Source organism: Meriones unguiculatus, chromosome X (assembly GCF_030254825.1).
Source record: "Meriones unguiculatus strain TT.TT164.6M chromosome X, Bangor_MerUng_6.1, whole genome shotgun sequence".
Taxonomy (NCBI): Eukaryota; Metazoa; Chordata; class Mammalia; order Rodentia; family Muridae; genus Meriones; species Meriones unguiculatus.
In genome coordinates this window covers 16072286-16099137 of record NC_083369.1, presented here as the reverse complement: position 1 = coordinate 16099137, position 26852 = coordinate 16072286, and the positions used below count along the sequence as shown (strand labels likewise).

Below are 26852 nucleotides of genomic sequence, written 5' to 3'. Positions count from 1 at the left end.
AAAATAATTATACATAATCCTACCACCCAGAGACAGACAATTCTTTTACATTTAGCTAGGATTTCTTTTATCAGCTTTCTTTCCCTCTTTCCCTCTGTCCCTCCCTTCTACTTGGGACAGGGTCTCTCCCCATCACCCAGGCTGTCCTGTAAAGTTACAGAGATCCAGCTGTGTTTGCTTTCCACGTGCTGGGATTAAAGTTGTGTACCAACACAACCAGTTTTATCTTATTTCTTACACATATATTTTCACATTTGAAGGACTGGAGAATGCTAATTACCCTCATTTGACCACTGAACATTGCAAATTACCAATGTACCTCATGCATATGTATAATTATGTGTCAATTAAAAACTAAATTTGGAAGCTATAGAGATGGTTCAGTGGTTCAGTGTACTGGCTGCTCTTCCAGAGGTCCTGGGTTCAATTCCCAGAACCCATATGGCAGCTCACAATTGTCTGTAATGCCAGTTCCAAGGGACTGGCACCCTCACAACATACATGCATGCTGGCAAAACACCAATGCACAGGTTCAAGGCTTTTGTCGATATTGGAGACTAAAATGGTCATGCTGGTCTTGGGTGTAAGTGATCCAAGGAGGTAGCCACTGCCACTCCACGGGCTAAGCTTCCCCTCATCCCTGTGCAGAGAGGCTACTGGAGGAACAAGACTGGCAAGCCACACACTGTTCCATGCAAGGTGACAGGCTGTTGTGGCTCTGTTTTGGTGCGTCCCATCCCTGCCCCCAGAGGCACTGGCATCTTCTCTGCTCCTGGGCCCAAGAAGCTACTGATAATGGGCTGGTATTGAGAACTACTACACATCAGCCAGGGGCTGCACTGCCACCCTGGGCAACTTTGCCAAGGCCACCTTTGATGCCATCTCCAAGACCTATAGCTACATGACCCTTGACCTCTAGAAAGAAACAGTGTTCACGAAGTCTCCTTATCAGGAATTAACTAATTATCTTGTGAAAACCCACACCAGAGTTTCTGTTCAGAGGACCCAGGCTCCAGCTGTGGCTACCTCATAAGGATTATATATATAAATTATATATATGTGTGTATATATATATAAAATTAAATTAAATTAAGTCTGTTAAAAAAAATCTTTTCAACAATGTTGAATGATTTACCATTTTTCTCCATGTATTCAAAGTTAATTTACTTCAGTAATGTTTTTAGCTTTGGTCAAATGTGGTTCAAACATTCTGCATAAATTTATTAATGATGTGAACTTTTGCTTTTCATATTATAAAAATCCCCCTCATTATATATTTTATGAACTAAATGTCATCTTCACAAGACATGGAATTATTTTAAAATTTTGTACTAGCTATGCTGATTATATATTTATTGATTAAAAGTCTACATATAAATTGAATATGGTGGCTAATATCTGTATTTCCCAGGAACTTGTGAGACTGAGGTAAGAAGATCTTAAGTTCAAAACCAGCCTAAAATAAGACCCTGTCTCAGTCCCAAAAACAAACAAAACTTGTCTCTAAGACATTAACCCACAGATTGTTTTCAAAATCAGTTGAGGATCTTAAAAATAAATTCTCTTCACCCTCATTTTAACCCCAAGGCAAAACTTCTTTTTGACATCTTGAATAACTCATAATTACCTAAGAATATGATGCTGCAGTTACTAAGACTAGCCAGTTTATTAATATAATTAGGCCCATGGTAACTTTTCTTTTAAGAATTTTATTTATGTGTATGAATGCTTTGTTTGCACGTCTGTCTGTCTTTGCATTATATATCCAGAAGAGGGTGACATCCCCTGGAACTAGAGTTACAGTCAGCTGTGAGGTACCACAGTTCTGAGAACTGAACCGAGGTTCCCTGAAGAAAGACAAATGCTTTTAAACACTGAGGTATCCTTTTGTTTTGTTTTGTTTTGTTTTTTAGAAGAGAGTCAGATAATCCATGCCGGACTATGTTATAAAGGATGGTGGCTTTTAACTTCTGTTCTTTCTGCCTATACCCAAAGATACTATGCTCAGTTTAGGCAGTTGTTGGTATAATGTTCTTGTGGAACATATACAATTTACCTTTGTTCATTCAAATGCTGATTTCTCTACCTCACTATCTAGTTTCAATCAGGACACTGCATTGTGATGCTTATTCTAAGCATCACCTGTCTCAAGTTTGTGTAAACATGCCACCATTTTTCTCTGTATTGTCAATAAAACAACCAGCCAATGCTGAGCAATGGAGAGAATCATCCTAGTCTGAGGGAGGAGAAAGAATCGAGTGGGGGGGAGTTGAGGAGGAGAGATTGGCAGGAGAGGACTTGGAACCAGGAAGAAAGATGAACCAGACGTAAGATATAACTAAAAGCAAGTATAATGTGGGAAATCTGAATGGGATGAAATTATGCAGGCTTGGGGGTTTAGGATGGAGTAACTATTGCCCAGCATTGTGCTCTAGGTTAATTAAATAAATACTAGTTTCTGTGTGGTGATTTGGGTATACAGATGGTTTAGGAATAACCGCTGTTTAACTAAAAGATAAATCAATAATAAGTATTAATATACTACAATAGGCAGTGCACAGGATAGAACCCAGGCCTTTGGCATGTTAGGCAGAACTATACCAATTAAGCCACATTCCCAGCCTCCTAGTGTTCCTTGTAGCACCTTACTCTGGGCACCATACTCCCAAACCAACACAAAACTTAAGAACACGTATGTATTTTTCTCTGCCTGGAATTCTCTCCTTTTTCTTCGATTAACTCTTACTTATCCTTCAACTAAGGATTCTCTATCTCCAAGAAGGGTTTTCTGACTTTTTTGATAAGGTCAAATGTCTGCATTTTCAAGCCTTATGGCAGCGCGCATTTCCATGTATAGCACCTGTCACTTTTCCAATTTTGCATTTAAAATTTTGTTCTTGCAGTGCTAGATACTACACCAAGGCCTCATACATCTTAGGCATACCACTCAGCCACAACCCAGGCCAGGATTGTTAGGTTTTGGCATCATTTCATGCCTATGTGTCCCTTTCCTCATTATTTTAGTTCACTGGATCCATGAACGGAAGGACCAATTCTTAGTGATTCCCAGAAGACGACCTTTCTTGGCCCACAATATAATCTTTCCATGAATATCTGTCAAGTAAGCAAGAACAACCAGTAAATCTGAGATAAGTTGATATTTCTAAAAAAAAAAATCTTTTGCAAAAGTGGTTCAACTTCTCAACTTTTGAGATGGTTTCGAGCATAGGAGGAAAGTTTTATAACACTGAATTATGAAGATAGAACCGTAGAAAAGGAGTGACAGCTCTGCCGATCCCTGAATTCCTAACTTGTTTTTTATTGCAGTAGCCTTGGGTCAAAATTTCAAGAACTCCAGGGTAAATATACATAAATGTCTGCTTACATGAACTGATTTCAAAACTCCCAAAATGATATGGTGAGAGAAGCATTCTATTCTAAGGTAGGAGCTTAGCTCTGATTCATTCACTATGTCAGTATTTTGGTTTTTCAACTATACAATTAGTAAAGCAGAATGGATTATCACCACAGTTTCCTTTAATGATGAGATAAAAAAAAAAATGATTCCATGTAAAATCACTTTTTGAACTTAAAGAAAGCAACTGCCTTTGCTGGCATCTAAAACACGACTTAACAAGCCATTGTAAATGTCATCCAAATAATATTAACAAAGTTTAGTTAAATGAAACTTGGAAAGAATAAAACAGTTGGCTTTCCAATACAACTACTACAGAAATCTGTGTTTTTATTCATTAAAGCTCTATTTTAAGTAAAATTTTTAGAAGAAGGCTTTCTGAAATTTCAAAATTAGTAAATCAAAAATCAAAGTAAGCTTAATAAAAGAAAACTACAAAACTGGGTGTGGTGGTGCAGGCCTGTAATCCCAGCACTCTGGAAGCAGAAGCAGGTAAACCTCTGTTAGTTTGAGGACAGCCTGGTCTACAAAGCGAGCTTGGGACAGCCCCAGCTACACAGGGAAACCCTGTCTCAAAAAAAAAAGAAAGAAAGAAAGAGAGAGAGAGAGAAAGAAAGAAAAAGAAAGAAAGAAAGAAAGAAAGAAAGAAAGAAAGAAAGAAAGAAATTAAAGAAACATTATGTTCTCGGTTATTTTAATGAATTTGAATGTTCTATTATAAGCTATGATAATAACCTGAAAGCCATATTGTTCTAAAACTATGCGGTTCACAGGGTTTTTCTACAATAAATGACAACCTGAACTGTTAAAGTACAAAAGTTAAAGTTGTTAGAAATAAAGAATAATCTTGGTGTCACACACATACACACAAAACCACAGATCAGTTGGTTTTTATTCTAACCAGGTTGTGACTGTGTCTTTTCATCATAGGCTAGGGTCTGACCTTACCATCTTTCACAATTGGGTGGTTTTAAGAGAACTGGCTTAGGTGAGCATGGTGGCATACACGTTTAATCCCAGCACTTGGGAGGCAGAAGCAGGAGAGTCTCTGTAAATTCCAGGAAAGTCTGATTTGTATAGTGAGTTCCAGGCCAGCCAGAGCTACATATAGAAACCTTGTCTTAAAACATACACACAAACACATACACACACCTTTAAGAGCCTTTGTGAAAGTTTTAACAGATGAGGGGATTAAAAATTTACATGAAAGTTTTACAAAATGGAAGAGATAAAAAGATTTGAAATTCTTATAAAATTTTTACAGTATAAGACAGAAAAGACTAATATTTAATGTTTCTTACAAAGTGAAGAGCTTAAAAACATTGTTGTGTTAATGGTGAAGATACATATGAGTCTAGCTAGTATAAACTAAGTTGGTTAAGCTTGGTTATAAACTTTATTCCTAGAAAGCAAAGACGGTTCAAAAGATAAAAATGAATGAATCAATCAATCAATCAATGAGGGAAGGATTATTAAAAATATACAGGATTATCTTGACGCAGAAGAAGCATTTGATAAATTCAATAGCCATTTATCATATAAAAAACGCTTAAAACAGAACCTGGGTGGAAACTTCTTTCCTCTGCCCTGTAATTTAAACAGTGCATGGGCTTAAGGTGTTTGTGATTTGATGATGAATTCCCAGAAAGGCAACATGTCTTGGTCCAAGCCTCAGAAGTACCAGAATATGTTCACCTTCAAAAATGACAAGTTTAATAAGAGTGTTCAGACCAAAAAAATTAATGCAAAGCTTCATGAGAAAGTTAGTCAGTGCTGCAAGGAAGTTCTTGAATGGCGTGTAAAGCACAGCAAAAACAAACCACTGTCAAAGTGTATGAGATGTGTTAAATGTTTACAGAAGACAGTAAAGGACTCTTAATACAAAATGTGTAGACCATGTGCTTGTGAACTTGAAGTTTGTGCAAAATGCGGAAAGAAAGAAGATACTGTTATTCCATTTAATAAAGAAATTTCAAAAAATTCTGAAAATCAAGGTTCTAACCATGAAAGAAGCTGCAAAAGGAAAGTAGACAGTTATGAGGACTTTGGTGCGGTAGTGAGAATGGAGACACTCATGCCTGACAGCACAGAGTCAGCTGCAGAGGGCTCAGCAAATGCACTGACACCCTAATGAGGGAGTCAGGAAAGGCTGTTCATTAGGCAGAAGCGGATCATGAGCAACATCGATTATTTATAACATTTGAGTGGAGAACTTTTCAGGTTTTCCTGAGAAAACCTAAGCTGCATATAGAGAATATGTGTGGAAACACTTTGACGTGTTGTATAATCGATGGAAACGGTTTGGAAAAACGTATTACCTAATGTCAAATTAGCCAGTGTTGAGAACACGTGATTATATCAGGACTATCTCATGGAAAAGTAAGATGACTGGCTCAGAGTACATTTCCATAGCCTAATCTCAGGTGTGTAGCTTCCCTAGCAAAAGCCCCCTTACATCTTACAAAGCAAACTGGTTATTTATATACACACACACAAATCCTACGTAGTGATTTTCCTTCAAAAATATTTTTGTATACTTTATCCTTTTTTTTTCTTTACCTTTTTCAGTTTAAAAATATATACTCAGGGAAAAAAAAGTGTAGACTATATAGTTACTAACTAAGAAGAAAAATCCAACACTCATACTCAAGTGAAGATCCTTACAGTATCAGAAGCTCCTGTGAGGTTCTCCCTCACAAGCTTATCCATCTCAGAATCCCACTGTCCTGAATTATCACTTTATTGCCAATGTATCTATTTGTAAACAGTGTAAGTAGGCTTCATGTGATTACTGAAAAATGTGTCCCTGTAAAAGAATCCTCACCAACCCTTTATCTGACAGAGGGCTAATATCCAGTATATATAAAGAATTAACGAAGCTGAAAAGCAGCAAACCAAGTAATCCACTTAAAAAATGGGGAACTGAGCTAAATAGAGAACTCTCAGTAGAGGAATATTGAATGGCAGAGAAGCATTTAAAGAAATGCTCAACCTCATTAGCCATTAGGGAAATGCAAATCAAAACAACCCTGAGATTTCACCTTACACCCATCAGAATGGCCGAGATCAAAAACTCAAGTGACAACACATGCTGGAGAGGATGTGGAGAAAGGGGAACCCTCCTCCACTGCTGGTGGGAAATTAAACTTGTACAACCACTCTGGAAAGCAATCTGACGCTTTCTCTGACAACTAGGAATAGTGCTTCCTCAAGATCCAGCCATACCACGCCTAGGCATATATCCAAAAGAGGCTCAAGTACACAATAAGGACATTTGCTCAACCATGTTTGTAGCAGCTTTATTTGTAATAGCCAGAAGCTGGAAACAGCCCAGATGCCCCTCACCCTGAGGAAGGGTTACAGAAATTGTGGTACATCTATGCAATGGAGTACTACTCTGCAATGAAAAATAAGGAAATCATGAAATTTGCAGGTAAATGGTGGGACCTGGAAAGGATCATCCTGAGTGAGCTGTCCTAGAAGCAGAGGGACACACACGGTATATACTCACTCATATAGACATACAACATAGGATAAACCCACTAAAATCTACATCTAAAGAAACTAAGATAGAGAGAGGACCCTGACTAAAATGCTCAATCCCCATCCCGAAAGGCAAAGAGGATGTACATCAGAAGAAGAAGAAAACAGGAAACAACTGAGGAACCTGCTACAGAGGGCCTCTGAAAGCCAGAAGACGACAACAGGAAACAACCTAGGAACCTGCCACAGAGGGCCTCTGAAAGCCTCTGCCCTGCAGACCATCAAAGCAGATGCTGAGCCTGATGGCCAACTGTTGGGCAGAGTGAATGGAATTTTATGTAAAAAGTGGGAAATAGTAAGAGCTGGAGAGGACAGAAACTCCACAAGGAGAGCAACAGAACCAGAAAAATTGAACACAGGGAACTTCCCAGAGACTGATACTCCAACCAAGGACTATTCATGGAGATAACCTAGAACCCCTGCACAGATGTAGCCATGGCAGTTCAGTGTCCAAGTGGGTTACATAGTAATGGGAAGAGGGACTGCCTCTGACATAATCTGATTGGCCTGCTCTTTGATCACCACCCCCTGAGGGGGGAGCAGCCTTACCAGGCCACAGATGACAATGCAGCTACTTCTGATGAGAACTGATAGACTAAGATCAGAAAGAAGGAGAGGAGGACCTCCCCTATCAGTGGACTTGGGGAGGGGCATGCGTGAAGAAGGGGAGAGAGAGTGGGATCGGGAGGGGAGGAGGGAGGGGATTGTGGGGGGATACAAAGTGAATAAAGTGTAATTAATAAAAGTTAAATAAAAAATTTAAAAAAATGTGTCCCTGTGTTTAAAATCCCAAAGCTATAAAGTAGCCAGGCAGTACAATGAACTTTTCTGTACTCTTTAACTTAATCTCCACGTATGTATGTGCATATGACATACATGTACATATATGTGAATATATTTCCCGACCCATTGAAATAAATGGGAAGCCCTAGTTTTGGGGGGAAAAATGCTTAAAACAAATAGGAAAAAACTTCGATAAAGCCAGGCGTGGTAATGCATGACTATAATGCCAGCACTCTAGGAGGCAGAGGCAAGAAGATTTCTGTGAGTTCAAGGTCAGCCTGGCATACAAAGTGAGTCTATGACAGCCAAAGCATCACAGAGAAACCCTGTCTTGAAAACAAAACAAAAACTTCCTCAATATAGTAAGTTTGATATATGATAAATCCAGAAAACATGCCCAACAGTGAAATTTAGAAATTATCCTAGTACATCAAGAATGAGGTAAAATATACACTCTTACTACTTCTATTAAATATAATATTGGATGTTCTAGCCATAGGACTTCCAAATTAGACTGGAATAAAATTATGTCAATAGACAACATAATTTTAAATACAAAAAAACTTTGAAAATTCCTAAAAAGCAACTATTAGGGCTAACAAATTACATAATATTAGAAGATAAAAAACATAATTAAAAATCAACTGTATTTTAAGTACTAACAATGGTCATTATGAAATGAAAAATTAAGAATATTCTTGTCATAAGAGCATAAAAATATTTAGGAATAAATTTACCCAACAAGAAAGACATGTCCCCTGAAACTACCAAGTACCTCTGAAACTGAAGAGGACACAGAAGCAAAAACCTCAGGTTCATGGACCGAAAAGACTTTACATTATCCAGTCAACCCTTAGTGATCTGTAGATTTAGTAGTCTCTATCAAAATCCTAATGGTATTTTTCACAAAAATGGAAAATAAAAAACCCAGGCAAGTTCATGTGGATTCTCTAAGGATATGTAAGCCAAAAAATTATTTAAAAAAATGTTAGAGCCTGTCAGTTTTTCAGAACATATTTCAAAGCTATATACAAAAGAATGTAGTGCTAGCATAAAGGCATACACAGCAGTGGAAGAGGCTAGAGAGCAGGAACAAAACATGATTATGGTATTTGATGAGAGTGTCAAGACCACAATGAGAAAAGAACAATCTCTTCAACAAACAAACTACTGGGAAAACAAATATGCACATGCCAAAGAATGAAACTGGACTCTTACCTTATGCTATGTACAAATAGTGATTTAAAATGTATTCAAAATAAAATGGAAGACCCTCCAGTATAAAATTTCTAGGGCTACATGACGGAAATCTTCATGACAGTGGATCTGGCAATGGTTCCCTGGAGTTGACAAAAAAGTCAAAAGCAGCAAAAGTAAAAAAATAGGACTAATCAAATAAACCATTTGCACATAAAAGAAAACTATTAACAGTGAAAACAATAACTTATAAAATAGGAACGACATCATTTGTTTGAGTTTATATCTAGATTTTATTAATTTATTTTTACACTTCCAATTATTTGCCATTCAGGTTTATGTCTGCCTTTATGCCAATATCACATTGTTTCTATTACTGCAGGGTTGCAGCAGCCTTTGAAGTTAGTATAAATGATAGATTAATTCCTTATCAGATACAGAAATTATAAACAGCTCAGTTAGCAGATTGACTTTGAGGGTATTGCAGTGATTGTTTGCTAGGAACCTTTATTCTGCTTAATAATGGCTCCAAAGCACAAGAGTCTGGGTGCTGACAATTTGGATATACCTGTAAGTAAAAACTAAAGAAAAATTTTTTTCAAACAAGGACTCTCCACATAGCCCTGACTGTTCCTGGAATTCTCTATGACTTCAAATTCACAGAGCTCCACCTGCCTCCAAAGTGCTGGGATTAAAGGTGTGTGCCACCACAGGCAACTCAATGGGTATGATTTAAAAAGGAATCACAAAACAGTATATGCTAGGTTTTTGTCATTTGTTTTGGAGGTTTTGTTTTTTTTTCTTTTTTTTTACATGCTGTTTTGTTATACTGCCTGAACACATTAATTCATGTGCCACTACACTGGCTGAAAGAGTAAAATTTTAGCAAGTTGACTCCACAGGGAATGAACAGTGTCTTCAACAAACAGTGGTGGGACAAGAAGTCTGCATAAATAATGAAGTTGGACTGCCTCTCCCCATATATAAAAATTATTTGAAAAAATGTATCAACAGTGTAAAACCATGAAGAAAGGAGACAGGGAGAAGATCCTCATGATTCTATACTGGGTAATTCAACAAATACATAAAACAGTCTTTCAACATCATTATTCATTAAGGAAATTCAAATCATAAACCGCTTGTCATCTTCCAGGATGGCAACACTAGAAAATAAAATAAAAATTAACACTCAGAAATTAAGAAGTGCTGTCAATGGTGTGGGCAAACAGGACCCTTCACACAAAGAGGTTCAGCTGCTGTGGAAAACAGGTGAGCAGTTCCTCAGTAAGTTAATTATAGAATTTTCCTCCGACTCTACAATTCTACTCTGAGGTATACACCCACAAGAATGGAAAGCAAGTGCTCAAAAAGCTCTATGGACATTCTTGTTTATAATGGTATTACTTATAGTGGGAAGAAAATGCCCTCACTGGAAGAATGGATTGAAAATTTGTGGACTACTATGTGACTATTATAAAGAGAAGCCCCAACCCATGTTTTCAGGTGTCTTATTTTCTGAATACCTCTTTCCTTCTTTTAGCCCTCTTGTTTAAAATCTACATTACAAATGTTATTTAATAAAAACCTCAACTCTGCTTCAAAACAAATATTGTGTGGGCTGGAGAGATGGTTCAGCAGTTAATAGCACAGGCTGCTCTTGCAGAGGAACTGGGTTTGGTTCTCAGCACATGATACACAAACACACATGCACACAAAACACAAACATAAAAATAAATAAACATATACTTTTTTAAAGCTTGTGAACTAGACTGATGATACATCTCAGTAGCAAAATTCTTACCCAGAAAGTCTAAGGACCTAGTTTCACTCCCTGAAACCGCTACCAGAAAAAAAAAAAAAAAAAAAAAAGGAATCTACGTATAGAAACTGCTTGCCAGAGATTAGAAGTTGGGGCATGCATAGAAGATGCTCAGCACATAATAAATGTTACTGTGGAGTAATGGAAATACTGTGAAAATAGGGGTGGAAGGTGTAACACATACATTTGCTGAATGCTTGAACTATTTACTTAAAAACGGGTAAATTTCAGGGCTGGAGAGATGTCTCAGAGGTTAAGGACACTGACTGTTCTTCCAAAGGACCTGAGTTTGAATCCCAGCAACCACATGGTGGCTCATAACCATCTATAATGAGATCTTCTGGCCTGCAGGCAGTACACTGTATAAATAATAAATATTTTAAAAAATGGTAAATTTCATATTGTGGAACTCTTATCTCAGTAAACTATAAAAGAATTACATTTATCGAGGGCATAAACTAGAAGTATGAAGACTCTAACACTTCTGAATATACAATGTTTATCAATTAAATAATTTTTTGTTGTTTTTTTTCAAGACAGGTTTCTCTGTGTAGCCATGGCTGTCTTGGACTCTTTGTAGACCAGGTTGGCCTCTAACTCACAAAGATCTGCCTGGCTTTGCTTCCCTGAGTGCTGGGATTAAAGGTGTGTGGCCACCAAACCCGCCTCCAATCAAATAATGTTATTTTTTCAAAAACAAATGTTTTTAAAGCTAATGCTTTCTCTCACCTCAGTTTTTATGTGAAATTAAATAATTAACATTAGTAAGTAAAAATTTTATTAAACTTTATTATTAAGACCAGAAAATGCATTTATTTGTGGATAGTAACAGTTTCTGGACCTTATGAACCAATTACGTTTTTAAAATGGATAATCACAGACAGGCACGGCAGCAAGCACCTGTAATTACAGCACTTGAGGGGTAAAAGCAGGAGGACCAGGAATTCAAGGCCAGCCTGGGCTGCATAACACCCTGACTCTAAAAATTTTAAATATAGTCAGGCATGAAGGTGAATGGGTGGAAGCACAAATGTCATGTCAGACATCTCACAGTGAGTTTGAGACCTGGGGCTCCAGAGACTTTGTCTTGCAAGAAAAAGGGAGGGAAGGAGAGCAGGAAGCAGGGGATAAGGGCAAAGGACACAGGAGCCAAATTTAAAGTGCTCAGTAGACTAAAATTGGAGCAGAGTAAGATAAATAATGACTACTGCCATAGAACATGGCTTATTAACCTACACGGGTCTAGCCTAACATAAATAAATAACAATTAAATAAGGAGACCTGATGGCTCTTCCTTATAGAAGAATTCTAATTAAGAAATGTAAAAAGAATGAGAGAAATAGAAAAATGTAATTAAGCAAACACCATAGTAATAATTGCCATTGACAAGATGCACTGATGCTTATTAAAATTAGTTAGTGAAACTTTAGGGAGAAACATTTGCATATTCAAAGAATCTTCCCTAAGGTATCTTTAATTACAAAGAAGAAAATAACACTGTCCGGGACACACAATCTTTTTTTAATTAACCAATTTATTTATTTTATGTATATGTGTATGCATGTATGTCTGTGCAGTATGTGTATGCAAGCGCCTGTAGAATCCAGAAGAAAGCATCATATCCTCTGGAACTGGAGTCACAGATGGCTGTGAGCTGCCGTGTGGGTGCTGGGAATCGAACCAGGGTCCTATAGAAGAGCAACCAGTGCTCTTAATCACTGAGCCATCTCTCCAGCACCCAGGATATACAATCTTAACCAAGTGAGGTATAGCACTATCACGGTCCCTTGATATGATGCACTGAGAAAGACACTGCATAATGCCTTACTACTTAAGGCAGCTTCAACCTATGTAAGATCGCTGAAAATGTTTTTGTCAGAATACAAGTTGAGCCAATAATTGGCAAACTCAAGAACACTTCATGTTCTCAGATTATACTCTCGGTAGCATAATACTATGAATAATAATTTCCACCTTTCTGAAACCCCTCTCCCTTGACCTCTAGCATTTCAAATTCCTTCATTTGATTCACCTCTTTGCCACAGCTGATTTCTTGTCTTTCCTTTTCATATAGTAGGTAGTTTCAGGGGTGGATTTCTTGACTCTAATTTTTTTTTCTTATCTTGTAATCTCCAGAAATTATCCGCTATGAAAAATCCACTCACCTAACAATGACTCTCAAATTTTACCGTAAGCCTAGACTTCTTTCCTGAGTTATTTACCCCAGGTATTTGACATTACAGCCTAGATAAATCAAACTGAATGAGTTTATTTTTTCCATCTTCTCCAAAATTGTTCTTACCTATCTTAACTAATAGCATCATTATCCATGCAAGCTGTCTAATCCAGATACTTGGGACTTATTTTCTAATCTTTTTCTTCTTTACCCTCTGCAAATTACCTGCTAACTTTTGTTAACTTCACCTCCTAATTTTTTCTTTTTTTTTCAATATTGTGATAATACTATGTTCACTATGTTCCTTTCAAACAAAAACTCTCCATTCCTCCAATCTTGTCTACCTTCCAAACTAAAACTTTTCTAAAGACATGCTATTATTTCTTGTCCCCAAATACTTTTTCTCATTTTCAACTACCAGGCCAACATCTACCAATGTCTCTAATACTCATCTACAAATTCCTCATCTAGCAACTCATTCCTGTCTTCTCTAAACTAAATATGCTTCTCCATTTATGCCCCCCCAAAATCTTGCACAAGCTCTTTTACAAAACCTGTCACATTTTATTTCAAGTGTTTTAGTTTACTAAACTGTTTTCCTTCAAAATCCTGATTTGTTGGAGGACGGGTTATGATTCATTCATTGTTGTATCCTTAGTGCCTAGTTATGTCTGCCAAATGAAAAATTCCTAACATATTTGTTTAAAATGGTTTAATTTGATCCCCAGTATGCACAAAGTGGCTTAAGATGATAGTGACATGTTCCTTTTTTAAATGCAGAGCTGGATTAGGGCCTGATAAACTCGAGCTTAGAATGATTTTGCTACCTGTGTGTATATGACAATATTTTAAGCTACTAGTAAAGAACAAAGGTAGTTTTACAACAGGTTTGTTTGAATAGCTATAAGCAAACTCTTTGTGTGGGAAATAGACAATAGGTATACAAAGGATCAGCTATAATAAATAGGAAGTATATTTCATCAGTCAGAGTTGTCAAGCATTGAGCTAGTAGGAAGAGAAAAAAGTCAAAAGACCTGGTTTAGGGCTGAGGTGGCTCAGCAGGTAAGGCCTCTGCTCTAGTTCTCGGTCTTTGCATCCCTAGAACACATGCAAAAAATGCTGAGGGTGGTCATGTTATGACCCTGTAATCCTAGAACAATGTTAGCAGAAACAGGATGATTACCAGGGCTGGCTGCCTTACAGCCTGGCTATAAGTTCAATGAAGGACCTTGTCTCACAGAACTAACAAAGAAAATGTTAAAAAAAGAGGTCAATAGCTACTGTTCCCTGACCTCCATGCGCATGCATAGGTGCAGGTACTGCACCACATTCATACACACACATACACAAATACGATTTAATGGTTTAAAGTCCTGCGCTACAGTTTCAGTTGTGTCACTAGATAGCATATAACTGGAAATGCTTGGAAAAAATTCAAAACATAAGCAATGCTAGCCCAACCGCACAGCACACTACAGTCACCACAAAATGTATTTTAGACTTGTACTTCATTACAGAACCGTGATAAACCCAGTAACAATGACAAATTTTAAAGAATTTCAACTCACAATGTCCTTTTCACATATTTCATCTCACCTGATCCTCCTAGGAACTGTGCGCAATAAATAAAGTCTATTCAAATGCCAATTTTGTGGTTTTAAAAAACAAAGACCAAATAAAGGCACACTAAGTAATACTCTCCTGTTGTAATTCTGTCCTCTTTCCATGATAAAAGAATGCTTGATGACAAATCTTGACAACTCTCATAACAGACAGTACAAGCCTTTATCACTTCTGTCCTATATTACTTCAATATCCTAATTGATGAAATCCCTGACTCCATCCTCTGTTTCTAATATATCCTTCAAATTGTAGCCAGAACCATATTCCTGAAACAAATCTGACACAACGTCATCCCTCTATATCCTTGGAGGATTAGTTACAAAACACCTCTTTCCATATAATCCAAATCTGAGAACAAACAAGCCTCTTATACAAAAGGGTGTATGCACTATTTGCATATAGCCTACATATTTCTTCCCATTATTTTAACTCACCTTTAAATTACGTATAATAATTCATAAAAATGTGAGTGTTATGTACATTGTTGTGATACTTCATTGTTTGGGAAATAATGGTAAGAAAAATGTCTGTGTTAAGTAGCCATTTAGACATTAGCAGGCTTGAAGGTCACTGAGGATCGGTCCCTATCTCATAATCAACAGCTTATAAAACCAGTAATTGTAACTGTAAAATTTGGATTGATGGTCAAAAGAATGGAATCTCAATATTGTGTATTTGCAGTCCAGATGAAATATTTTTGCTGGATTTTTTTTTTTTTACTTATTGATTTATATAGTTATTTTTCTCTCTCTCTGTCTCTGGGAGGGGGCACATCTGTGCATGCGCGTGCGCAGATGTGCCCACACACACCACAGAGCATGTGTGGAAGATAGAAAATAACTTGCAGGAGTTGGTTCCTGGTGGTTCTAGAGATAAAACACAAATGATCAGGCTTGGTGGCAAGTGCCTTTACTTACTGATCCATTTCACCTGTCTATTGCTATCTATTGCTGAATATTTTTCATCTGCAGTCAGCTGAACCCATGGATGCAGGACCCATAGATATCAAGGACCGATAATACTTACTAAAAGCTCATAAACTACAGGACCTCCTATGATGACAGAAAGACTCCTCATCTGTTCTGTGGTCAAATATGACGGACACTGATCTATCTAACTCAGCACTCAAATTACATCCACTGAGACTAAGTAACAAATTTTCATTTTAATTAATTTAAATTGATGTGTAAATTACTACCTACAGTATTGGACAGTAAAGCTTTCAGAAGTAAAGAGCTTTTTTCTGATCCTGATGAATAAATATGTAGAGACAGGAAAAAGTAAGAACTGAAAGCATTTTACAAAGAGCTGCTATTACTGTAAGTACAGGTTACACCTAACTGCCAGCATGCTGAGTGCTGGCAGAGCTTCTTTGGGCTTTATTTTTTTTCTACTCCAGAAGCGGGTTTATACAGTTTGGGGATTTTATGTAAGAAATTTACAGAGAATGAAACATACATGCATATAAACAGTTTTCTGGTAGGCAGATTCAAAGGCAGAATGCCTACCCTGTGATGTAGAAGAACCTCCTACTATGAACAAAAACACTATGTCCCAATCTTTAAAAGAATCCCTCAATTCCCCCAATAAAGTAAGAAAGAAAAACTCCGTTAAATAAGGAAAATGAAGAATACTTCTAAGAAAGCTTCTTAAACATGGTAAAGATACCTTCTGGCATATGAAAACAAAAACAAAAAGAAAAACAAACAAAACCTGGGATATATAAAGGGATGTTAAAATGCATTAGTAGTAGATAAAACCCATTCAGTATTCAAATAAATTAACATATGAAAACAACCTATTTGAAGAGGCCAGTTCAAATTAGGCTAATTGAAAACCCTAGTTGTTTTTCTATTGTAAAAACAGATAGATTAAACTGCCCAACTATCCACAAGAGCAAAGGGACATTTGTCTTTTAGCCTAGTTTCCTAACCAGTACCCTCTCCAGAGACTTGAGTATATCCTTCTAACCTGCTAGGCTTTACTTCTGTAGCATGTGAGCATCTGCACGCACGCACACACGCGCGCACGCACACACACAATTACAGCCAAAATATTCCTGCCTCTTAAAAATCACATGTTGAAATGCTAACACTCTAGTATTCAAAATGTGACTTCATTTAGATATACTCTTTAAAGGCATAATTAATGTTAAATGATAGAGACTCAGACACAGACACACACACGAGAAAAACCACAGAAGACAAAAGAGGCTTGTATGTGATACTTTGTTATGGCAACTATAGCAAACTAAAACACAAATTCAGTTATATAGTTCTAAAGTAATACAGTTAAAATAGTTGGAGAAGTTCACACCTGGAAATATAGATGCACTTATAATATGAAAATATATAAAAAATAACCATTATAGCACATTACTCAACATCAGTAAAAAGAATTGATAAGTAAACAAAAATAGAAGAACCACCTTCTGTTTCCTAGACTACTTTTAAAATCTGAGGTTTGAAAGGTAACCGATAAAACATCAGTACAGGAGAAACTAAACCTTTACCTCTAAGATATATATCCTTTTCCCCTCTGGAAATAGTAAAGAAGGTCTGATCAGAAGACTAATGAGCATATCAAGGTACAGTCTGCAGGTAGAATTTTTACAAAGGGTAAATTTTATGTATTACTCCTCAAAGAGCGCTATCCTTTAAGTCATTTTTTTCTTAGAAAAAGATACCTATGAAAAGCATACTCAAAAATTCTGGATAGGTGATGGTGTAGTTCAATGTCAGAGTGCTCAGCTAGCATGAAGAAGACCCTGTGTTCAATCCTTAGAACAAAAAATTTAAGATAAAAAGTGTATGAGTTTTAGTTATAAAAGTAAAAACTCACATTCAAACCTATAATCCCAGCACTCAGGAGGCAGAGGCAAGAGGATCTCTGTGAGTTCAGTCCAGTCTATTCTACAGAATGAGTTCCAGAATAGCCAGAGCTACACAGAGAAGCCCTGTATGGAAAAAAAAAATCAAACAAAAAACTCACATTCAAAGCGATACTTCTTTCGCACAATACTGTATATATATACCCAATAATGCAATGGACTAATTTTATGAAGTTCTTGTCAAGAAAGTGAGATTGTGATTCTAAATAACACTGAAGTAAATATTACTTATTCTTTGTTAAGACTTCAATTTAGTTTGGTTAAGGATTTCATCATTCATTTCAAAAATGAGTAACTACTACCTGCAAGAAAATATGCTGAACAGGCTCAACAACCAAAAATCAATAAATAGGACTTCATGAAACTGAAAAGATTCTGTAAAGCAAAAAAAAAAAAAAAAAAAAAAACACTGTCAACAAAGCAAAACCGCAGCTGACAGACTGGGAAAAGATCTTTACCAACCCTGTATCTGAAAGAGAGCTAATATCCAGAACACATAATGAACTCAGGAAGTTAAACACCAACAAATCAAGTAACACAATTAAATAATGGGGTACAGGGATAAACTGAGAATTCTCAACAGAAGAATATCAAATGGCAGAGAAACACAGAAATTTTCAACATCCTTAAGTCTTCAGGGAAATGCAAATCAAAACAACCCTGAGATTCCACCTTAAACCCATCAGAATGGATAAGATCAAAAACTCAAAGGACAACACACGTTGGAGAGGATGTGGAGAAAGGGGAACCCTCCTCCACTGCTGCTGGGAACGTAAACTTGTACAACCACTTTGGAAATCAATCTGGCACTTTCTCAGAAAATTATGAATAGTGCTAACTAAGATCAAGCTATACTACTCTTGGGCATATATCCGAAAGATACACAACCATACAGTAAGGACATCTGCTCAGCTATGTTCATAGCAGCTTTATTCATAATAGCCGGAATCTGGAAACAACCTACATGTCCGTCAACCGAAGAATGGACACAAAAATTGTGGTACATTTACACAATGTAATACTACTCAGCAATTAAAAGCAAGGAAATCATGACATTTGTAGGCAAATGGTGGGAACTAGAAAAGATCATCTTGAGTGAGGTAACCCAGAAGCAGAAAGACATACATGGTATATAAACACTTACAAGTGGATATTAGCCATATAATATAGGATAAACATACTAAAATCTCTAGTCCTAAAGAAGCTAAACAACAAGAAGGACCCTAGGGAAGAGGCTTAATCCTCATTTGGAAGGGCAAACAGGATAGACATTGCAAGTAGGAAAAGACAGGGAACAAAACAGGAACCTTCCACAGGGGAACTCTGAAAGACTGTACCCATCAGGTTATTGAAGCAGATACTGAGGCTCATTGCCAAACTTTGGGCAGAGTGCAAGGAATCTTATTGAAGAAGGGAAAGATAGAAAGACCTGGAGTGGATAGGAGCTCCACAAGAGAGCTCCAACAGAGCCAAAAAATATGGGTTCAGGGGGGTCCTGCAGAGACTGACGAATCAACCAAGGACCATGCATGGAGAGAACCTAGACCGCTTGCTCAGATGTAGCCCATAGGCAGCTCAGTTTCCACATGGGTTCCCTAGTAAGGGGAGCAGGGGCAACCACTTGGCATGAACTCAGTTGCCTGCTCTTTGATCACCTCCCCCTAGCAAGGTGGGCTTACTAGGCCACAGAGAAAGAGGATCCAGACAATCCTGATGAGACCTGATAGCTAGGGCCAGATAGTAGACTAGGGGAAGGACATAGTGGGGGGAAAGGGAGGGAGGATGGGACCGGGATGAGATGAGGGAGGGAGCCACAGCCAGAATACAAAGTAAATAAATTATAATAAATAATAATAATAATAATTTTTAAAAGGAAGAAAATGTACTGAGCTCTATGGATGACAAAAGATGAGAAATATATTTGTTATTTTTATCCATAAAATATCTCTTCTGCAAGATACATAGGATAGCTACTTATAAGAATTGGTGTCACAGGCACTCAGATGATAAAAGTCTTAGGAGCCTTTACAAATTGCACTCTAGAATAAACTGAACTAAGATCCGAAAATAAACAGGAAGCAGTCAGAGAAAGTATACCAGATAGGTAAGTATGGCAAACATTAAGAAAATGAGGGTAGGCTGGAGAGATGGCTCAGAGGTTAAGAACACTGGCTGTTCTTCCAAAGGTCGTGACTTCAATTCCCAGCAACCACATGGTGGCTCATAACCATCTATAGTGAGATCTGGTGCCCTCTTCTGGTGCATAGGCACACATGCAGACATAGTGCTGTATAAATAATAAATATTTTTAAAAAATCAAATTTAAAAAAATGAGGGCATAAAGATCCAAGAAACAAGAAACAAATCTTGGTGGAGAGCAGATTTAGAAATGTGCTAGAAAAAATAGTTATCATAGCTATCAAGTTAGCTAACTGGAATGCTTTAGAGCTTTAAATGCCAAGCTACAGTATAAAGATCACTAGAATTTATAAGTAAGTGACATGGTAAAGGTTGTGCTTTGGGAAAAAGCACTGTATGGGATGTAGAGTTAAGTCCTTATGTATGGAGCTAGGGAGAGAAGTTTTGTGTAAAATAACAAGGGCCCAAAACTAGGACAGAAGACGAAAAAATGAAAAGAACAGAAGAAGCTATCTCCTTTGAATGACTAAATAGTACTGTATAGTATATACAGTATGATAAAGTATATTCTATGTCTGTCATAATAATACACAGTATTTTGCATAATTAACATATTATTTAAAAAGAAAAACATCACCTTTTTAGAAAACTAAATATTTACCTATGAAAAATTACTAAAATCCACCACCACACCAGGTATGGTGGTGTATGCCATTAATTTCAGCACTCAGGAAGCTGAGGCAGTAGGATCTCTGAGTTTGAGGCCAACCTGGACTACAGAATAAATTTCAGGAAAGCCAGGGCTACACAGAGAAACTCTGTCTTGAAAAAAAAATTGCTGAAATCTTAAAAGACCTACCTATCTACCAGAAAAGAAATCTAAAAGGAAAATAGAAAGTTTAAGAGTTAGGGTTTCAGATATCTTTCCTGTGTTTTATTAATTTTATACAATTAAAAAGGCAAAATATAATAAGGATAAAATAAGATATGATTTTACCTGTTATATACCATATTTGAGAATACGGAAAAGTATACACTTCCTTTTTAAATTTTTATTGTATTTTTATTTATTCTCTGTGTGTGCATGTGCACATGTGTATCCATGTATGAGTACATACCTACCTCAGTGCCTATGTGGAGAACAGAGACAATTTGCAAGAATGGATTCTCTCCTTTTACCATGTGGGAACCAGGGATCAAACAGCAAGTGCCTTTATCCAGTGAGCCATCTTACCAGACTTCATATTGAATAACAACCTAACACAAACTTTCCCTTAATAAAAAAAAAAAGTTGGTGTAGGTGTCTATTCCATTTCAGGCATCAGTACTCAGATTCAAGCTCTTTTTATCCTGCCACTAGTAGAGAACTTGGTTCGAGACCTACTAACCTCCATATTATATCAGAGTATCAGAGGTTCCTTTTTTTAGTATGTGATGGGAAGGTATAGAGATCAGAAAACAAATTTCATTTGGCACTCTGCTTCCTCCAAGAGGTCCAGCGACGGACCTCCAGTCAGGATATCAGACTTGCACAGCAAGCATTTCTACCCACTGTGCCATATCACCAGCCCAATCAGGGGTTCTTAATCAGGGTGACAGAGTGCATAATCTCCTTAAAATTACATTAGAAATTAAGCATGTGTGTATATTCATTTTTCTAAGAAAAAAATACATGGCTTTTATTAGGTTCTCAAAGGGCCTGCTGTTATTAAAGTTTAGAAACATTGTTTGAAACTTTTATTTCCCTCTATAATCTTAATAACTAATTCAAAAATGTGTCAAAGGTTAAAAAGCATTACTTATTCAACTATTCTGAATGCATCTTCAGAATTCATCTTCTCAATCCCCAGCGCCATTGGGAGTGGTATATAAGGTGAGGCTGTTGAAGAAAGTGTGTCACTGGGTTTGGGCTTTAAGGCTTCAGAAGCTCAAGCCAGGCCCAGTGTCACTCTCTCTTCCTGATGCCTGTCAATCCAAATACAGAAGTCCTGGACTCCTTCTCCAGCACCATGCCAGGCTGCACACTGCCATGTTACTCACCATGATAATAGACTAAACTCACTCTGACCCTATAAGCTAGTCCCAATTAAATGTTTTCCTTTGTAAAAGCTGCCATGGTCTTGTTGTTTTTTCAAAGCAATAGAAACCCTAATTAAGATAGCACCTAAACAACAAACCCCCCAAAACATGTATACCTATGCATACAGGTATGCTTGTTGCAGAATTAAAAGGCTGAGGCCACTGGGAAGTAAATAGGGCATAAGAACAGAGCCCTCATGAGTGTGGTTTGTGCCCTTATAAATGAGGTTACACACACAGCTAGCTTCCCTCACGAAGTGAATATATAGCTGAACAGTACCACCAAAGAGGCAGAGAATTAGCCTGGATCAAACACTGCATTAGCCAGTACCCTGATCAGGGGAAAATAAATTCCTACTGTTCATAAGCCACCCAATTTATGGTCTTTTGTTATAATGGCCCAAAAGACAATGGCTATTAGTCTAAGACATTCTTTTTGTATGTACATTAAATCTCTCTTCCAGTTACTGGAGCCCATGTCTCTGTTACAGCCTATGTCTTCAGTAAGTACAGCTATCACCAAAATAGTAAAAAGAGCTTTTAGTTTTGTTTGAATAATCACCATTGAGGTACTCTAAATGTCGCTGCATCACCCCCTTTCTCTTTCAAATTCTATACTAAGATGTAAAAACATCCTTTATTTTTTTCCTGTTAATTTTAGTTTTTCACTTAGTTTTTAGTTTCACTTTAGTTTTCATTTGGGATCTTCTCAGTAATCACTATAGTTTCTTAATTTGCACCTTCTGTTATGAAAAGTGAATGTGAAATAGGATCTCTGAAAAACAGCATCAAAATTATCTGCCCAGTGTTGTTGTTATAGTCCCACTTCAGTTAATATAAAACTAGAAGCAAAGACAAACTTTTATATACTTGGTTAACTATCTGCAGCCAGTTAGTAGTGAAAAAAATGGGAAAGGGAGACTTAGTAGCAGATGAAAGCAAAAATCCTATCTTCTGTTCATTGGGTCAAGGCTAACAAATGAAAACAGTACAGGATGGTATCACACACACACCTTTAATCACAGCACTTTGGAGTTAGAGGCAGGTAGACAGACCTCTGTGAGTTTGAAGCCAGCCTATTCTACATAGTGAATTCCAGGATAGCCATGGCTAAGTAGAGAGACCGTTTCTCCAAAACAGTAGGGAATCTACTCTAGTTACTTTTCTATTGGTGTGATAAAACCATAATCAAGGCAACACATTAAAATCATTTAATTGGGCTTATGATTCTAGAGAATTAGAGTTCATGATGGTGAAGCAAACATACAGTGGTAGGAATAGCAGCAAGCTCACATCTCAAACTGCAAACTCAAAACAAAAAGCACACTAGGAATGGCAGGCCTTTGGAAATCTTAATGCCTGGTGATATGATAACTTCTTCCAACAAATCCACACCCCCTAATCCTTCTCAAACAGTTTGACCAAGTGAGGACTAAGTATTTAAGGATATGAGCCTATGAGGGTCATTGTCATTCAAACCACCACAGGATCCAAAACAATTTCCACATGAAACACATAAATTACACATACTAAAATAAAAGATAGCTCAGGCTCACAGAATATCCCCTACAAACCAAAGAGAAAAAAATAATGTACACAGGAAGCCAAAGGGCATGAAGCAATCAATAAGGAAAAGCAGGGCATGGTAAGCCATGCCTGCAATTCCAGCACTAGAGAGGCCAAGACAAGGATGTGGGGAATGTTGAGGTAAACCTTTTGGAGACCCATAAGGAATGGCAAGAAAAGCATCAGTGACTCCTATGACTCTTCAAAAGGTCCTGAACCACTACACACAGTGTTGATCTACTAGGGACTCCTAGCACACTAGTCAAGTCTCAAACTGGATTGGAGGCTAGGGCAGTGACTGCTTCCCCTTCTTTACGGAAGTCTCCTAAGGTGACCTCCTCCCCCATCTCCCACATTTCCTTATAGTTGTGACAACCTGATTGATTGTTCCTGGGGCTTGAGGCTTGCATGGGATAGTCTGATTGGCCTTTCAATGGTTTAAAGGCCTTTAAACTGGATAATAAAGTTAGATCTGCACCTTTGAATCCGGTCTTCAGCATCTCATTCCCGGGATTCTGCTTGGGCTCCGATGCCACTCATCCCTCTTCCCCTCAGTTCCTGATCCCCACACAAGGAGGATCACTGTAAGTTTGAAACCAGCCTGGTCTATATAGTAAGTTCTAGGCTAGCCAGATATATAATAAGAACCTGTTTCAAACAACAACAAAAAGAAAAAATCTATAATTGGTATTAAAACATACTTACTGAAGTGGTGGTTCCCAGAAAAACTGGTAAAAAAAAAATCATAAAAGACATACCTAGCATATGAAGTAAGATTTACTTTAGAAAGTCTCCAAGGGCCCAGTAAGCACAGTAAAGTCAATTAAAAGATGATCCAGAAGACATTCGCTACTTCCCTCCTAGTTCACAAAATAAGTCTACTTGAGACTGGTAGGGAACCCCTCCTGAAGATCCTAGTTCAATGGCTACCGTTCTAAGAATGGCAGAATATCAGTACTGTTCCTTCTTGGCCTCAGTGATTAGTTTCTGAAGCTAAGTTCTGATCTACTGTGCTCAAGAAATATAAAAATCTTTCTACCTTGGGTATGCCACTTTCTTTTTTAAGATTTATTTATTTACTTTTTATATAGTGTTCTGCCTGCATGTATCTCTGCATACCAGAAGAGGGTCTCACTATAGATGGTTGGGAGCCACCATGCAGTTGCTGGGAATTGAACTCAGGACCTTTAGAAGAATAGCCAGTTCTCTTAACCTCTGAACCATCTCTCCAGCCCCTGGGTATGCCACTTTTGAGATCAATCACCCTGGTCCTAGATAATAACACATTGGTTCGATATGAGTTAAGGCACTGCTTCCACTTCTTCACCCCAGCACTAAATTCTCAAATTGGTGAGGCTATCTCTCCCAAGTGGAATACTAGCCCCTCCAGCTCCAAGCTGTGTCTGGGAGATTTTGTTAGCAGTAAGAATTGACTTCAGGGGATAGAGAGATGGCTCAGAGGTTAAGACCACATACTGCCATATTGCTGTTCCAGAGGACCCAAGTTCAAATTCCCAGCACCAGCATCTAGAGGCTCAAAAGTTCCCATGACTCCAGCTCAAGGGAAATGATTCCTGTGGCCTCTGCAGGCACCTACATTATGCACATCCCTACACACACACATACATTTAATATAACAAAAACAAATCCTTTATAAAAAATTAACTACACTTGCAATTAGATCTAGAAACATTTGAAACTAAAAATTGATCTTATGCTGTAAAAGGTGGAGGCACTTCTATTGAAATCAGCACCAGAAGGAGAGAGGTTCACCACCCCACCATTGCTATTTTACAGGAGAAACTGTCGGGTTCAGAGCCTAAAACACCCAGGTCTGAAGCATGTGGCCACTTGCTGTTTTATGACAAGTAACACAATTCTCTCCTCAATCCCACTATTTTCTGTGAAATGTAAACACTGTAACTATTTTGAAAGGGCACAGCCACAGACAACTATTATATCATATCATGTGTACCAACTAATTAGTAAATATTTTTCCTAAATGATCCAAGACCACATGATATTTAGTTTACCTCTCCAAATGTACTTAAGTTGAAAATGATTATAAAAATGTAAAAATCAATAAAAGCTTAAAATTAATATTATTACAGTATTAAGAAAGTTGATCTTAAAAGCAAAGACAATTCATTGGGAAGGTGTTGGAAAAATTATAGCTCAGGAGCTCAATTGGGTTAGCTGGTGTGCCTAAGAAAACCAAAAAAAAAAACTAAGAAGTGAGACAACCAGAAGAAGCCTTCTGGAAGTCAGAAAAGATGTCTCAAAAACTGACCTTAGCAACCATCTCTTCAAAAGAACCCAGCTCTAAGTAAGTGCAACAACCTATGCAGCAGGGCATGTGGTAAACAATGATCTGCCAGCCGCTACCGTAGGTAACTGGGAAAGAGACAAAGAGATCCGTGCGCAAACCATTATCATCCCAGGCTGACTGCAGGCAAACAAAAGACTGTGCCTCCAGAGAAGCAAAGTAAAAGGGTTAACAGAGGAGCAGGCAGTTTTAACACAGAAAGCACCAAAATAACCCACTAGTGTCTAAACAAATAAGGGAATAATAGGCTCCAGGAGGGAGCAGAAAAGCATACAGAATTGCTGTAAATATTATCTAAAATGTCCAGTTTCAAAAACAAAAGGTTAAGACATTTTAAGAACCAGTAAAATATGACCTGGAAAAGAAGCAATCAAAAGGAAATGTTTATGGCTATGAAGAGACATTACAAAGAAAAAAGGTCTTCAAAATAGTAGTTTTAAATATGCTCAAAAACAAAAGTTAATTATATTGAAAAAGTAAACAAAGGCACCATAACATACCTTGTCAGAGAATATCAATAAACTATTTTTTTGTTGTTGTTTGGTTTGGTTTGCTTGGTTGGCTGGTTGGTTTTTTGTTCTTTAAGACAGGGTTCTCTGTGTAGCCCTCGCCATCGTGGAACATGTTCAGTTGACCAGGCTGGCCTTGAACTCAGAGATCCTCTGCCTAGACCTCCCAAGTGCTGGGATTAAGGGAGTGCCCAATGAAACGAAGCCCAGCTAATAAACTATTTTTAAAAGGTACACAAACACTTGAGCTGAAAAGTGTAATAACTGAAAAATTCATTAAAGGACCTATTTGACATGGCAAAAGATTTAGTGATTGTAAAAACAGATAAATATAAAACTGGACACAGTGGTGCACCCCTGTGATCCCAGCCCTCAGAGAGGCACAGGCAGGTGGATCTCCGTGAGTTTGGGGCCAGCCTGGTCTACAAAGTGAGTCTAGAACAGCTAAGGCTACACAGGAAAACCCTGTTTCAGTAAAACAAAACAAAACAAAACAACAACAGAAAAAGATCAACAGAGATTATACAAACTGAGTAACAAAAACCAAGAGTGATGAAAAACAAACAGAATCCCAGGAACACATGAGTATATTAAGTATGCCAATATATTATACCAGATACAGAGTAGAGAAGGTGGAAGCAAAAAGCAAAACCATTTAATGAAATGGTGGCTGAAAACTTTCAAAGTTTAATAACAGCCACTACAGCAATACACACATCCAAGACACTTAACATGTTTAAAAAAAAAAAAGCATACACAAAAGACCCTCCACACCTACACTATAAGC

At 37.5% G+C, this 26852-nt stretch overlaps 2 protein-coding genes across 2 annotated transcripts in view; one reads left to right on the top strand and one right to left on the bottom strand.

The window, feature by feature from the left end:
* The window catches only part of Abcb7 (ATP binding cassette subfamily B member 7), a 124880-nt gene that overhangs the window by 92491 nt on the left and 5537 nt on the right, over positions 1 to 26852 (bottom strand). The gene's annotated exons all lie outside the window — the stretch shown is intronic.
* On the top strand, positions 5049 to 5294 carry LOC132650060 (uncharacterized protein C9orf85 homolog). Its single transcript, XM_060375001.1, has one exon. The coding sequence runs from the start codon at positions 5049 to 5051 to the stop codon at positions 5292 to 5294; it is 246 nt and encodes an 81-aa protein (XP_060230984.1).

Bases quoted from the DNA above. Each gene is read 5' to 3' on its own strand.
- LOC132650060 (XM_060375001.1), top strand. From the start codon at position 5,049: ATGAATTCCCAGAAAGGCAACATGTCTTGGTCCAAGCCTCAGAAGTAC.